Here is a 17,352-nt window from a genome sequence, read left to right as displayed (position 1 = left end):
GAGAAAGAATCTTTCCAATTTTTTTTCTCTGTTTGTTGTTTCTATCTCCTCTTCTTCCCCAGCTTTCCTTGGCCAAAGCTCAAGAAAATTTGAACTTCTTCTGAGTGATGGGTGTGAGCTGCCGCTGTTCCCACACTTCCCATATCACAGAAATCATCATTACCAGCTTCTTTCGCCACAAGCCTTAAGAAGTATAGAAGTTTATATTCTTTAAAACAAAGAAACCAACAAAAACCCAGGGTGGCCTTTTTTTTAAAAAATTTTTTGATCGTCTGATGATGATGATGATGATGATGAAGATGATATCTTGATTAACAAAAAATAAGATTGATCCTTTAGCTTGAAAATTTCATGGCGGGTGGGAGGGTCTATCCTAGTAATACGAGTAGTGGTGGTGGTGGTTCTAATAATCTCTCTGTTTTGCTTCAAAGTCAAAGGGTTCCGTCCTCTTCTGAGCCTCTTGATCCCCTTTTCATTCCGGGCTCTTCTCCTTCTTTTCTTGGTATTCTCTCCATCTCTTCTAGCTTTGGTTTCTTTAAAAATCCTTGCTTTGCAACAAATTTTGCTACTTTGATTGAAAATCATAACAAAAGAAAAATGACCAAATTTGTCAGTTGGCAACTGACTAATCATTATAGTTTTTACTATGGCTTGCTTCAGTTTCAGGTGCAAGATCGATGGTAAGCATTGAAGATGTTTATCGAACAAAAAGGGCGAACAGATCATTTTTTAGGACGTTTGATCAGGAAGAGAACGGAGATGAGGATTTAGATGAGTATTTTCATCAACCTGAAAAGAAGAGACGGCTCACTGTTGACCAAGTCCAGTTCCTAGAGAAAAGTTTCGAGGTCGAGAACAAGCTTGAACCTGAAAGGAAAATTCAGCTAGCTAAAGATCTTGGGCTGCAGCCCCGGCAGGTGGCCATATGGTTTCAAAACCGACGAGCTCGATGGAAGACAAAGAAGCTGGACAAAGACTACGACGCTTTACAAGCCAGCTATAATAGCCTCAAGGCTGACTATGATAATCTCCTCAAGGAGAACGATAAACTAAAAGAAGAGGTATTTGTCCCTTTAACCTCGATGCAATTCTACATGTTTGATTTGGATAATTAATTGAGTGATCTTGATTTTCATATTGTAATAAACAGTTGAATTGAGTTTTTTTGTGTTTATTTTTCATTTTTGTTTTTCAGGTTCTTCAGCTCACAGATAAGTTGCTTGTGAAAGAGAAAGAGAAGGGGAACTCAGAATCATCTGATGTGAACACATTGTCACAAGAACCTCCACAAAAGCCTGTTGTTACTGAAACTGCTTCACAGGAAGAAGAGTCTAAGGTTTCACTGGTGGCCTGTAAACAGGAAGATAACAGTTCTGCCAAAAGTGATGTATTTGATTCAGACAGTCCACATTACACTGATGGGGTTCATTCTTCACTCCTAGAGGGTGCTGATTCATCTTATCCTTTCGAACCAGACCACTCTGATTTATTACAAGATGGGGAAGTTAACTTGAGTAAAGGCCTGTTGCATCCTCCATACATCTTTCCAAAACTCCAAGACTACTACGATCACTCCGACCCGCCAGCAGGTTCGTGTAATTTTGGATTCCCTGTTGAAGATCATCCCTTTTGGTCTTGGGCGTACTAAGTTATATCTGTAATCAATTCTGATACATAAATTTGAGATCTTTCTTGTGTATCATTACTTCTTGTTTAAGTCATCTTGTAACTATAAATAAGCAATAAAAAACCAATCAATGGCACCCCAATCCAAATGTGTGTTGGTGGTGGGTTTTGATTGTAGTTGGAAAAATTGGTGATTTTTTTTTTTTTTTGGCTCCCTCTGTAATCCTGTTGTCTCTGGGTTCTTAGAGTTGGATGAAAGTTTTGCTTTGCTTCCCCCGGAATGTAATTAAATAACATCTTTCTAAGAAGAGTTGTTGCCTGTTTGAAAACAAATAATTAGTTTGATAACCAAAACTGCCCCTCTATCAAATTAAATTAGTGTTGGGTGTAAATTAATTAGTTTTGCCCATTAAAATGAAATTAATGATTTAAATTATATCCCCAATCAACATTTTCTTAGTGGCCCCATTAATCAAATTTGGGAAGCAACCCCATCAAAATGGATGGTTCATATTGCTGGTGATACTTTCACTTATCCTTTGGAAGACTTTGATCTTAGCCATAAGAGGGGCAAAGTCAACCATTTAAGCCTAAATTTGAGTTGTTCAAGCAAGTTTTGAAAAGACAATACAAATTACTACATGACACACTTTACAACCCATATGGTAAAAGTGAAGCATTTTTCCTAGTTCATTAATTAAAATAAATTATTCCCCTTAATGCAAAGGAAATTTTCCATGAAAGAATGACATTGCAACGGTCTCCTGCCCACAAATTGTTTAAGAATATTGTTTGGTGAAGTCAAATTGGCTTGCTTCTTGCCCCTTTAAATCAACAACAAGAAAACACATGTTAACATAGAAAAACTTTTAAATCATTTAATTATTTTTTTCTACTTAATAGTTGATCTACACAAAGCCAAAATTTTTTTATTTCTTTGATCCCCAACGAAAGTGACATTTGAATTTAATTTTTGCCACAATTACTTAACATAATTACAAATTAAATAACTTCGCTTACATTTCAACTTTTATATGATGTAGGGAAAGAGATTAATCCCCTAGATAGAGTATCTTTTATTATATGACTTGCTCTTAAAGCATGGCATGGGCAAAACATATACATGATGTGCTTTTATGATAATGACAAGTTATAGGTCTTTTTTTTTTTTTTTTAATGAAGGGAAGTGTTACCCAATTTTATAGGATCCATAATAATTTTAGTATTTTCATTGAAGTCCTTCAAATAAAAAAAAATATGTGAATTTATCGTTTGTTACTTTTTTTTTTTTCAAATAGAAAAAGCCCTTAATCCTCTGACGTTTAGACCAAAGAAAGCAGTACATCTCTTTCCAATATCGATTTATATTCCCCTAAATCCCCTTTGACATTGAGGGGTTCCTATACTTGTCGCTTTTCAAAAACTTCCCAAAAATTGAAATGTAATCAGAAAATCTTAATTACCCTATATTCCAATTTAAAAACTATTTGATTTATATATATAGTAGTAATTTTTACGTGATGGTTAAGTTGGCAAAATCAATTTTAAATTACAACCAATTTTCAAAGATATAGTATGTTATTAATTTTTTAAAAAAATAGATAAGATATTTTTTTATTAGGTAATCATGCTACTCAATTTAACAATTTGATTACAGTATCCAAAATTTTGTAATTGGATAAGGCACAAATTTAGCATTTATATTTAGGATGATGGATTAAATTTATCACTTATATTTGAAAGAGTATAATTTTTATCATTGTATACTTTTTAATGTAGTTAAAAATATGTATAAAAAAATAGAATTCATAGAGCAAGATACCTGACAAGCCCTATAAGCTTAGCTTGATTTGATTCGGGTTCTAGATATGACTAAGGCTCTCCTATTAATAAATAATATATTTTAATTTTAAAATATTTTTAATATTTTAATAATAAAGTTAGCTTAAGTGGATGATTAGGGAATAGCTAAAATTGTAAATTTGTCAAATATGAATAAATATTTTTTTTGTTGGCTAAAGGGTATAAAAATCGTTGAATTATAATTAAAAGATCATCTAAACTCTTTTTTTTAATTATAATTAATCAATCTTTCAAATATTTATTTGTATTCAATTAAATTTTTATTTGGAGAAAAATAATAACATCATTAAATTTTTTATTAATTAAAATAAAATTTCATGTAAGATTAATAAAATGGATAAAAGTTTATCACGTATTGTAATTAATATATGTAAAAATTAAATAAAATAATTTTTTTTTATTTTCTCTCCCCTCTCTTTGAGATCTTTTTAAATATTCAATTGATTGTAGTTCAAAAATAAATTGATTCAATTTTGTCATGAATTAAATTTCATCCCGTTAAAAGTTTAATTGAGTTAAAAAAAAATTAAGAATTTGATTGATTGTAATAAAATATTAAAAAATTAAATAATTATTAACTTATAATTCAAGGGTATTTTTTATCCTTTAACTTTTTGTGTTTACGATTTGTCCATTTATTTAAGATTATTTGTATTTTATAGAAAATTTATACATTATGTTCGAGTTTAACTCGTTTAGATATTAAAATATTTAAATTTGATTTGAAATTGATTTAGTTAAGTTAAATAAATTTATTTGTGAACATTCAATGAATATATTTATGAATATATAAATGAACATAAACTAATAATTAAGAAATAGATCAAGCGAACTAATGACTTGGGCTTCCAAGAGCGAAAGAAACATTCTTATTTATAAAATGTTTTCTTTCCTACATTAATTTTCAAGTTACGTGGAATAAAAATGTTATAAACAAAAGCTCTCCTCTATAAATTGTTTATTGTCTATTTTAGATAATTAAAAATTATATTTACAATAATATTTTTTAAAAAATTATAAAAGATTTTTAATGCATGGTTTTTAAATAAAAGATTTTAAATATATGTTAAGTGTATTTTTCAATGTATTAATATTAAATTATGATTAAACTTTTGTTAAAAGATATTTAATAATAAATTAGTCATCCTAAAAGGAATAAAACTAAAATATAAACAAATATTTATTAAATTTATTCACGAACGTTAAATAAATTTATTCATGAATATAAATAAATAAAATAAATTTTTATTTATGTTTGGTACATTTATTAAATAAATATTAAAATATTATTTAAAATCATTTATTAAACTTAATAAATAAATAAAAATTAAATTTGTTCACAAATAATTTATAAAGCTCTATCCATTTATATCTCTAGAATCAGATTTAAATTTTATAATTTTCAATCAAGTTTGGCTCGGTCGATTCTCATTTATGGACACTTTTAATAAAAAGTTATGGTAATGGAATGTTGAGAGAGAAATAAAATAAATATTTTAATTTTTGACAATATTTTAACTAAATTAAAAGTACATTAATAAAATGATACATATTCAAAGATGAATGATAAAAGTTGATTCATTATGTAAAGTAAATGATTCATTATGCAGATAAAGATAGTTGTTTTATATAATTATAATTCATAATTCATGATTATAGATATAATATAATGTATCTAAACTTTATAAAAAATGATATACAGTATATATTTTTGAAGTGAAGAGTAAAAAGTAAAAACTACAGTAAAAAAGTTTCTTTTACCTTTTTTGGTTATAAAGGGCAAAAAGGTTTGTTGAGATCCAATTCAAAAGGTAAATTTATGGGAAAAAAGTTTATGAAATGGGTAAAGCTGATACTTTTTGCCCCCGTCCTTGAAAGTTGAAACTTTCCCATTACGGCAATTATGGAAAGAGCCAATTATTAAGGTCCAACTGTCCATGTTTCTCGAAGCACGAGGAACTTTTCCAGATTCCTACTCCATCTGAGACCACGTTAGTGGGGCTGCAACCTACGCCACGCAGTGAACAGTCTGATTAAACGTTCCCTATTCTTTTCAGTCAAATTATGCCAAAAATCTCGTAGTACAAAGAAAATTTATAATTTAATTCTTAGTAGTTTTTTGGTCCGTACGATATATAGATTATTTATATATACAATAATATATATTAATAATTTTTTAATAAAATACTATAAAATTTACATATATATATTCAATTATTTATTTAAAAAAATAAAATTTTTGTTAATGAGACTTTTTCTTAATTAGTGGTAAGAAAAAAAGATCTTAAAACTTTGAGATTAAATGTTCAAATTTTATCGTACGTGAGTTTGATAAGATTTATATTAGATTTGTTTAGTTATTTCTTAATATAAATATTGATTAATTTATTTGTTTAATTTAATTAAATAATTTTTAATATCAATCTAATATTTGAACAATATTATTGTTAAAGTAAAAGAAAATCGAAATTTGCATTAACTCAAAATTTTTCATTAATTTTACATTATTTTAATTTATTTTAATTAAACATAAGTTAATTTTATTTAAGAAAACAAATAAATTTACATGTTACTATTATAAGAGTAATGCATGTATATTTTGGTGCAATTTCAATAATATCTTTCAATAATATTTTAGCAAATTTGATATATAGAAAATGAAAATATAATGTTTTCTTTTGACTTTTCTAAGAAAAAATAAAACGAAAAAATTGATTTTAATAAATAATTACATGTACTTTTTCAAATAGTTTAGATTTATTGTTATCCATGATGACCAATTAATAAAGTAAATCAAGTTCGAAAGGAAATAAAAATCTATGATTATGATTCATTATATATGTGCCGGTGAGACTAAGAGTTTAAAATTTGGATGTTGATGGTTTAGCAAAAAATCATTATTAGCTTTATAGATAAGATGGTGATTCAAGAGGAGGGTGAATTGAATTTCTTCAAATTTTTTTCAAACAAATGATTTCAATATAATTGAATGAAAATTAAAACAATAAGACTTTTAATGAAAATATAATGCTAACAATAACAATTAATGAATCTAAAATCAAATATAAGCAATAATAAATCAAACACAATATTTATAGAGGTTCGGTCTTTCTTCACAAGGCACTTATGTCCTTTCTCTTGATTGTCCACACGAAGGCTTCAATCCACTTATTGAAGAAAAATTCTTATAAGATACAAATTTATCTTGTACTAAATCTTTATCTTTTTTTCAAGACTTAGATAGCAACCTCTACCCTTATAATATCAAGAGGATATACCTCACATCTTATTATTTTCTACCCTTGTGTATCAAAGGTAATTTTGTAAACACTAGAACAACCTCTCTAAGGCTAAGTGTTTGCTAAGTTTAAGTACAAAAAAATGATGAACGAACAACAAATATAATTTGGATACAATAAATATAAAGATATGGACTTTGAAGCTTTAAAAACTTTTGATTCTTTAAGAGAATGAAAAAATGGCTTATTGGCTTTTACTCTCTTAATTCATCAATCTTCTTGGTATGTTGGAATGTCCAATTTATAGAGAAATTGAGAAAATAGCCGTTGAGAATACTTGGAAAGTGAAAGTAACTGTTGAAAGCTTGATAAAATAGTCGTTGGAGATGTCTTTGCCCAGACCCAATCGATACCTTCCACGAGGGGATCGATTGGTTCATGTTTTGAACCAATTTGCGCTTGAAGATAGACTAACCGATCAATCCCTTTTTGTAAGGGATTGATTGGTTAAAGGGGTAATCGATCCCCTACATAGGGTGATCGATCCCTTCTTGCCATTTCACCAAAAATTTTATTTATGGATAAAAAAGCAATCGATCTCTTCCCTAAGGGGATCGATCATGTTCAAGCTGGGTGGTTGTTTCTTATTTTGTACTCTACTCACTAATTTAACCATAACTTGAGTTACACAAATCCAAATCAAAATCATTATTTAAAAACTAGACTTAAAGGGCTTTTTATCCATATAAAGTTCATCACCTAATTCATTGTGTACAAATTATAGTGAATTTTTAAAATTATCCCTTGTGCAGTTTTTAGACAACTATAAAGTGTCTAGTAAAAATTTAAAATATTTTCTTAAAAAATTTAGATTTTGATTTTGTTTGATTTATTAGAAAATAAACTAAAAAAGCTTTTCAATCATATAAAATTCAAATATTAAAACTTTGTGAATTAATACAGAAAAATAAAACAAGTTCAATATTGAAAAACTTTATTCTTGTAAAACAGCTTTCTTAAGTTAATTTATTTCTCAAACCAATATTATTAAAATTGTATTAAGTCCAAAATGAATAAATTCACTTTAAAAACAACAATTGGACTTTCATTTAAGCTCAAATAAATAATCTTTAAAGATAGATTTGGTTTAAGAAATATGAAACCAATAAAAGTTTGTTTAAATTTTGAAAATCATATTATTTATTTAGTACCAAAATATAAAATTTAAAAACATGTACTAAATAAATCTTTTTCAAAATTTTGATCAAGCTTATTTAGTTTAATGTTTTGTCATTTCAAAATAAGGGTCAATTTAAGGCTAACAATCACATAGCAAAATTGGCAACTATAATAAAAAATTGAATTAAAATCAATATAATTCTCTATCTTAATATAGAAAAAAATTAAAAATGTTAAATGTAAAAGCAAGTCATTTGACACAACAATATTCTACTATGAAATTATAAAAAATTTATATATATTATCAATTTGCTAAAGGATTGATTGCTTATTAAATGCAAATGCCAAATCTTATATGACGATAGGAGATAACCTAAACCCTACATTTTAGAAAAAAAACTTGTTAAGTAATATGAAATATATCAATAACTTTTTCTCTCTTGTATATTTATTGCTATATTTTCATATATACTAATAAAAAATTGAAGTTTAATCCCTATAGCAAGTGGAATGAAATTATTTATCAAATAAGATATTATGAGAAAAGTAGGGTTTTTATCCTATTTGTTTTAATTTTATTTTGATTTGTAAAAGAAAAACAACAACTATAAGATCGAGGATTTTCTTTTATAAAACATAAATATTATATGATAATTTAATAATTATTCATTTTTAATTTAGCAAATAAGGTTATGCATAATACCATAATACCATTATTATATTTTATAGCAAAAAATAAAATAACATAAATAAAAAATTAAAACACTAATAGGAAAATCGTGGGATCAATAAACAATTTCACATAAAAATGGAGAAAAATGTTAAAATAACTTAATAAAAAGAATATAGAAAGAGAATGGGACACAAAAAAACAAAAAAAAAAAGTTAAACAATTACACTTATCGAAATTATTACACTATTCTTAAGATAGTAGTGATAATTTTTATAACGTTCATGTTTGATGCTTAAAATTAAAGATTGAATTTTTTGAAAATGATTTAAGATAATTGATTTGTTTTATATATTTATAAAAGGTAAGAATATTTTATTTTTATAAGATAATAAATATACTTAATTTAGTCAAAACAAATATTCTAAATAAATAAAATTTATAAGAAATTAAATCAAAATAATTAAATACAGTAGACACGAAGATTTTCAAGATGGTCCAGATATCAATAATATAAACAATTCACATTGAAAATTTTTCATTTTTGCCAAAGACTTTGACTTTTATATATTTATAAAAGATATTATAATTTATACAAATATAATTATCATATTATTTTGATTTAAAATTACCACTTCGATTATAAATACAGTCAAAATTTCACTATTAAAATTATTAACATGATAGTTAACTTGTTAATGTGTACATTAATTTGATTGACACGATACATTGATTTGTTGAAATATTTCTAGTGATGCATGGACATAAAAATGCCATTTAGATTAAAATTAACTCCACATCAAATTTTGAAAATTTATTCTCATTTTTCCTAAACCCTAGATTATTTAATTAATTTTTCTAAATATAATTAATTAAAAAAAGTAAAATTGCTTTGAAATTAAAAAAACAAAATCAAATTGAAACTCAAATGCACTTAAATTGAAAACTAAAACCTAAATTACTTTCAAAACTAAAAATAAATCTGAATAATCTTAAATTCTAGTAAAAAAAACTTTAAAATAATAAAAACTTAAAAAAAAAAGAAAAAAATTATTAAACTAAGATTGGTCTGTTACCCTAACCATAAACTAAACAAACTTACAATGGCAAAAGAACAATAAAGAAAAGTTAAGTAATTAGAGATTGGACTGTCACCTCAACCATACTTATTTCTAATGCCTAAGCTAACTATTTATAGAATAAGATTACAAGAAATCCTAAAGAGATAAGTCGGTGGGAAGTTAGCTTTGATCTCTTTGTAATTCAACCAAGGTTAAAATTGCTTTAACTAATTTATCAAACCATTTTCAACTCCACCACTAAAAATAAAAATAACCTAATCATGGCATCGTTTACTTATTTTGGAAATATATATCATTATCGATCTAATGTTTTCAACCATTTTTACACACGCAAACCCCAAACAGAGAAGACTAATTGTTAAAAACAATCTTTGGCATAAGGCTAACGATTTCAAACACTACCAGAAATATCATTTTTACTGATAAAATTTTTTATCGATAATACTTTTATCAACAAAATTTTTTGTCAATAATATTTTTACCAATGAAATTACCAAAAATTTTTTTTTTGTCGATAGCAAGTAAGTTGATAATGCTTTTCCATCGTTAAATTGAATTTTCGTCAGTAATTATCGATGAAATTTTTCGTTAGCAAAAATGTCGTTAGTAATCTATTAGTAAAATCTATCGGTAAAATCCATCGGTAATCCATTAGTAATCTATTGGTATTCAATTGGTAATTCATCTAAATTTTCCATCAATAAAACGTTTGTCAATTTATTTCATCAATAATCTGTTGGTAATAATAAAATTTCATCGATAATAACCAAATTTCATTGGTAAAATCTATCAATAAAATTATAATTTCATCAATGATTTGATTAATTTTATCTATAATTATTTATGAAACTTGAAAATTAAAATTAAAACATATATAATTATTTAAAAAGTTTATTATTTCTATTATTATTACTAAAAATAAAAAATTCACATATCAAATCCACATAATAACCATTAAATAAACATAAATTATAAAGTTAACATTCTTAACATCTCTAACATTCATAAAATATAATACTAAAAAATATTCATAACATACATAAAAATATCCATAACATCTACAAAAGTCCTCAATAAGAGTTCAATGTGTTGCTGCATCTTATGATCCAAAATCGGTGCTATCATCGTCAGGTCTAAAAAAATATGTTGGCGAAAATTGTTTAGACCCTATCAACTGCATCATTTGATCCATGAAAGACTTAAACTTAGTCTTCAACTTGGTCCTTAATTCATCAATCTATTCTTGTATTTGAGGTTGAAAAGGTATTGATGATAGACCACAAACAGAGTGAGACATTGTTACTGTAATAATGGATTGACTTGAGTAAAATAAGTCCTTACATCTATTCGTAGATCTAAAGCTATATACATGAGTGCATGTAGCTTCAACTCTTTCAATAGCTTTAGTCATTGCTTATGGATTGAAATCTAGATGATTAGAAGAGTTTTCATCATATTTATGAGATAATGCAACAACAATGTTTTCTTATAAAAAGTTTAAAACAATTATATTCCAACATAAGTCCACTATCATTATAACGACACAACTCAATACCATTCATTTTGCAATGTTTTAGCTTTCAATTACTATACTATCTACTTTATCAACAATCACAATACACCACTAAAATTTTAAAGCAAAATATTATAATAGTTTTTACTTTCACAAAGTCATTGCATCTCAAAAAGCACAAAACACTATATAGTTTAATACCATTCATTTTGCTATGTTTAGTCTTTCAATTACTATACTATCTACTTCATCAATAATCATAATACACAACCAGAATCACAAAATAAAATACGCAATAGTTTTTACCTTCTACAATATTGATTTCATCTCAATACATATAAAATACTATTTAGTTTAATACTAAATTTCCTATGATGTTTAGTTTTTTAATTACTACACTATCTACTTCATCAACAATCACAATATACCACTAGAATCACAAAGTAAAATGCACAATAGTATTCACTTTTCATAACATTGATCTTATTTCAATATGCACAAAGCACTATTTAGTTTAATATTGAATTTCTTATAGTGATTAGGCTTTCAATTACTACACAATCTACTTAATTAACAATTACAATACCCAACAAGAATCACATAACAAATTAAGTAATATTTCTACCTTTCACAAATATAATCTCATCACAATATATTATAAAGATAGGTTATTAATAATCACAATACATAACCAGAATCATAAAGCAAGTTACACTACCGTTTTTACTTTTCATAAAGTTTTTAAATCTCAAAACATAACATATTATCAATTTAAATAAAGCAATACAACAATTTGAAAGTATTCACAAAGTTATTGGAAAGTCACATACACTAACAATTTTAGACTTGTTGTCAACAAATTACCACATCCTCTTGAATGTCTTTAAGTGCGATTGAAGACTTCTCTTGTTTACAGTTAAAGATTGAGATTTTACTTTTCAACATAAGTACACAAATTCATCTTTGGATTATATTTCATCCATGGTCTGCTGAAAACTTCATCTTTAGGTTATGTTTCATCTTAATATGAATTTTAGATTATGTGACAACAAGTCCCAATTAAAACCATATTTGGGCTTAGCTCTATTGCTCTAGTGGTATGGTAACAACTCTTGCAAAATACTATTAAATAAGTAAGAACAATAAATTTTTATTAATTTTTGTTAATCATATGTGATAAATGCATGCTATTCATGTATTCCTCAAAAAATAGTTGTGAAAGTTTTTTCTTACAATGGTTTATAATTCAACTAAGATTTTTTTACCAGTAATTTTTAAACTTCAATTGAAAAATCACAAAAAAAAAAATCTAAAATTTCTTTCTCAATATTGTAAAAATAGCAAGTAATTTTTTTTTTCTTTAGTTGAATGCCCTAATTATATCTTGTCTATCTCAAAATCAACAAACCAAGTAATGAAACTATACCTTAGCAGATAACATGAGTTCTGAACCAATTGAAAAGCTAATGGTCATAGGCAGTCGCAAGCGGTCACGAGCTCAAGGGTTTAAGGTCACGGGCTCATGGGCTCAAGGGCCAAAGGTGGCAAGGAGAGTTGGCATGGGCACGGGTAGACGACAAAAAGCAAAGAGAGGATATGAGAAAGGAGAGGAAAGAAAAGAGAGGTAGAGAGAGAAACGAAAGTCAAGGATTTTAATTAATAAAAGGGGAATGAGATTTTTAGATTTAATTGATTTTTATCTATAGATTACCCACGAATTTTCTGTGGTAATTAAAATTTTTTTTAACTTTTAGCAATGGATTACTGATGAAATCTATAAGTATTTCTAGCTTTTTGTGACGGATTATCAATGGAATCCATTGCTAATTAAAAAAATTCTTTTTCAATTTAATTCAAAAAAAATATTTTTATTTTTTAAATAAAAAATTTTTTACCAACGAAAAAAAATCTATTGATAATCCGTCGGTAAAATTTTTAGCAATGAATTATAGACGAATTTTTTCTGTCAATAAAAAACATGCCAAATCCTTAATTTTTCCTCGATAATTTCACCTATGGAACATTAACGGATTTTTTACCGTCAGTAAATTTTGTTGGTAAGCTATGGGTTAAAAATTTCTAAATTTTTTTCCATTGATAAACTGTCAATAATTATCAATGAAAAAATTTTGTCGATAAAAATCCGTTGGTATTAAAAAGATTTATCTTAGTGAAAAGATAAAACCCTAATGTTGGATTTATGCTTTTAAGCTTTAAAGTTAGGTATTGAAGGTCTTATAATAAGGATTTAAATTGCAATTGTGGTCATGTTTTTAGTCACATTGCATTTATCTCTATTGTGGACATATTGATTGCTATCGCAGTCATCGTGATCATTTCGATTGTGAATTTTTTTAATTTTGCATAATTTATTATAAAACATAGTAATTATGCTTATAATCATAAAAATTCCTTTCTAAAGATTTTTAAAGTAAGTTATGACTCATTAGGTTCATTTATTTATATAAAAAAATTATAATTTTTTGTGCTTATATTAAAAATATTCATATTTAAAAAAATAATCATTCTTACCTATCAAATTTTACCAATATTAATAACTAATAAAATAAAAATGTTAAATATCAAGTATTCATATTTAATAATATTATATTGGGAGTAAATGAGAGTTTCTTGTAATGAAATTCTTCTTATTTAGAAATATTTTTATAGAATTAGTACTTAGATTTTTTGAAATTTTATCATCAAAGATTCACATTTACTTTATTTATTAGTGTGATACTTTATTTGTAAATATTTCATAATAAAAAAGATTTTAACAATAACACAATCATTTATAATTTATTTATTTTTATAAACATAATTTAAAAATATTATTAAAATGAATTAAAATAAATAAATATACAAATAAAAACTTGTTAAGGTTTTAATGTAAGCTCTAAAGGATTCAATAAGTCCAAAAATCAAATAACTTGTCAACTGTTGAGCCAAAATTTAGTATGCAAGGCAAAGGTTCATCCAATGCTTTCCTCTTTATTTTTTTGCATAATCCCAAAACTCATCGTTTAGTTCTTAGGTATGAATAAAAAAATCATAAAACCATAATCCATTTTTTTCTCTCTTCTTTCTTCTTTCACGAGTGGCACACTTATCTTTTTCCTACCAAACCCGAAACCTGACCTTCAGGTTATCGCCATTAGCAATGCTTCGTTTGCCGTCCAGCTCCGAACACAGCTTCTTTTCTTCTCCTCCTTTCTCTTTCATCTTTTTTCTTTTCTCCTAAAACCTGAAAGCTTCAGTCACCTATCCCTTTTTCACTCTAGAAACAAAGGGCTCTAACCACCTAGTTACATCTTTCTTACCTTAGACCTTAGTTTCAATGTAGCCAGCATCAATTTTTTCAAGATGGTTCTCACAATATAACTCACCAGTTTTTGCAACAGTACAACACAGTTATTGCAAAAATTTTAGCAAAAGAAAAAAAAAAGGAAATTTTAAGTTAAATTACAATGCTTACTTTTAATAAGTTGGTTATGCTTGATCTTGATTAGTGTTTGGGTTTGATTGATTTTGTAATTTTGGGGGGGGCTTTTTTTATGATGAAAACCTTTTAATTTTACTCAAGCAAAATGGTTTTTTTTTTTTTTTTTTTTTTCATTTTTTCATATATTTTTGAATGAAAAAAAAAAAAAAAACAAGCAATAATGGAACGTTATTATTGCTATTGATCGTTATACCATTTTTCGCATACGTGACACATTGCTACCAGTGTGATCAGCATTCTTATTCATTTTTTCTTCAATTGCGATGCCAGACAGCAAGGTTAGCGACTGCTAAATTGCTACCTCACTGTCATTTAAATTCTTATTTTGCAGTATTTAGGTTGTTAGATATCATTTTTTTTTCTTTTTATCAGCCAAGTTTCAAGAGTCATAAATTTCAGTTTTTTGGCAAAGAAATTAGAAAGAATATCAAATTGTAAGCAAGGATTTTGTCCATGGTGTATTATGTGTGTTTTTCTTGCTTTATGTCTAATTGATTGAGTTTGAAAATACTAGAATTTTAAGAATGTTGGGATGATTTTAGAAATTATTTTTTAAATATCAACCATGAAAACCAAGGAAATGATGAGGGGAAGACTCAAAAAAAGTTAGGTGACCATAGAAGGTAGCAGTAGTAGTAGATCTAGGTTTTTTGAATTTTGATATTTTTGGTTTTTCATGAAAAAGAAGGTTTTTTTGAAAAAATCAAATCGATGGATTTGTAGAGGAGATTAAATGGAGGTTTCGGATAGATCTAGATGACATTTCGACGCCAGTGCACGGCAACAGACATGGGGGTCAACATAACGGTAATTCCAAAATCTGTGTTTGTATATTATCGAAATCGAGGTTTATATTTTTTAGCAATTAATTATTTTAATTTAATTATTAAAGTTTTTTTTAAAAAATAAAATAAATATGAGGTAAATTAAAAATCAAATCACTCGATATGCTATTTAATCCGCTTTAGAACCACGTCAAATTTACATCAATCAAAATATCACGTAAAAAAATTAATAAAATGAAATTAAAAAAATCTATGAACACGTCATTATGTCAAATGTTACATCAAATTTTTTTAATAAAAAAATTAGATAAAATTTATTATTAATGATTAAATTAAAATTATTAAATTAAAATAATATAAAATATAATAAAAAAATTTAAAATTAAAATTTCATATAATACAGCAACCTCATCTATAATTATACCGTCAAACATAACCAGCATGGCCATCAAAGAAAGCGTTCACCCCACCAAAGACAACCCAAAGTCCCAACCCGTCCATGGAATCTCGTCTGTTAGGGGCCCCACCCGACGTGGACATTTTCTACTACGCGGCACGGGATCCGTGATTCCTATTGGCTAGAGATCCTGGTCAAAAATAAATGGGTCCCACCAACGACGTCAAATATACTATTTTTGTTTTAATTTTATAGTATTTTATTTTTGGCTTTCTTTCTTCTGTCTTTTGCAACAGAGAGAAAGTAAAGAATAAGCACGGGCCCAGGCCATGACGAGCGAGATAAGCATAAGCACGGGAGGGTGGGGCCCAGGCTATGAGGGGAGAAGCGACACTGACAGCGAAAGCACGGTTCTATCCATGTTTTCCATCCTATTCTATTCAAAAGTGAATTATATCTTTAATTAAATTTGTGATTGAAATTTAATAATTTTAAATTAAAGATATAAATAAATAAAAATTAATTAAAAATAAAAATAATTTAATAAAATATTAATCATAAATTTAATTTAAAATTTATTTATCGTTTTTAAATAAAATAATTGAAAGATTCACTGATTTGGAAAGAGTAAAGAATCTTTTTCCAAAATACTTTTACAATTCAAGGCCCAAAATTTAATCTTTTAGATGATGACTATTTTTTGAAAACAGTTGTAATGAAAGTTTTGATAAGACATGAGAAGCCATTAGCAACCATTTGTTCAAGTCATTCCTTATCCTAATCCGAATATTTGACCTTTTACCAAGTATTAGTGTTTTATTTCATGAATTTATTTTTTTAAAATTTTATTATACTCTAAAATATGTGTTACTTACTCAACCTGACAATGAAATTTGGATGTGATAATATTTCAAGTTATATTTGGTTGGTGGGTTATGAGTAATTTGATTGAATTAGCATAATGTAACTCTAATAACTTGAGTTGGTTTGGTGATTGGGAGATTAGTGTTGTCTAATCATATTTCCAAAGTTTTGACCACATGATCCATGTTTAGTCACTAGCCATGTATTTTATGCAACCAAACCTTAACTTTAGTGTAAAAAAAGTACTAAGTGGTCCAAAGAAAATATAAAAATAAAAAGGCAGAAGCTATTCTTCCTCTACCTGTAATATAATAACTCTCATGTGAAAGAGATTTGAATTAACTTGAGATTCTCATGTGTGAGAAATGTGGACTTATTTCATATCCAATCACATGGGAAATAGGACCCTCCCTTGTAATTCAGAAAACTTGCACATGTTTGGTGTTCAATGTTTCCGATATTAATCTCTTGATATTCTAATATTAATGCTTCAGTCTGATAATGAGATGTGCTATGAAACTACCAAAAAGTTTCAGGCTCTTTTGAGCATAAATACAAGATTGGTTGGCCTTTGCTTTTTTGAACGTACCCTTGTTTTATTTAGAACTTTTGTTGCACACAGAAGATCCCAA

At 26.6% G+C, this 17,352-nt stretch overlaps 1 protein-coding gene across 1 annotated transcript; it reads left to right on the top strand.

Moving 5' to 3' along the window:
* On the top strand, positions 1 to 1,934 carry LOC111312368 (homeobox-leucine zipper protein HAT5-like). Its single transcript, XM_089765944.1, has 3 exons — positions 1 to 502; positions 661 to 1,061; positions 1,196 to 1,934. Exons 1-3 carry the CDS (start codon positions 352 to 354, stop codon positions 1,646 to 1,648), a joined length of 1,005 nt encoding a protein of 334 aa, XP_089622070.1. The 5' UTR covers positions 1 to 351; the 3' UTR covers positions 1,649 to 1,934.
* The last annotated feature ends 15,418 nt before the right edge of the window (positions 1,935 to 17,352 follow it).

The sequence above is a fragment of the Durio zibethinus genome, chromosome 9 (genome assembly GCF_047325235.1).
Source record: "Durio zibethinus cultivar Kanyao isolate XHJ-2024 chromosome 9, ASM4732523v1, whole genome shotgun sequence".
In the NCBI taxonomy this organism is placed as follows: domain Eukaryota; kingdom Viridiplantae; phylum Streptophyta; class Magnoliopsida; order Malvales; family Malvaceae; genus Durio; species Durio zibethinus.
Note: the sequence above shows the minus strand (reverse complement) of the source record. Positions and strands in the feature narration are given on the sequence as shown.

What these genes read in the sequence shown, in the direction of transcription:
- LOC111312368 (XM_089765944.1), top strand. Translation starts at nt 352, where the DNA reads ATGGCGGGTGGGAGGGTCTATCCTAGTAATACGAGTAGTGGTGGTGGT. An exon ending in CTCTTCTCCTTCTTTTCTTG is followed by an intron (nt 503 to 660) that starts GTATTCTCTCCA and finishes GGCTTGCTTCAG; the next exon opens with TTTCAGGTGCAAGATCGATG. An exon ending in ACGATAAACTAAAAGAAGAG is followed by an intron (nt 1,062 to 1,195) that starts GTATTTGTCCCT and finishes TTTGTTTTTCAG; the next exon opens with GTTCTTCAGCTCACAGATAA.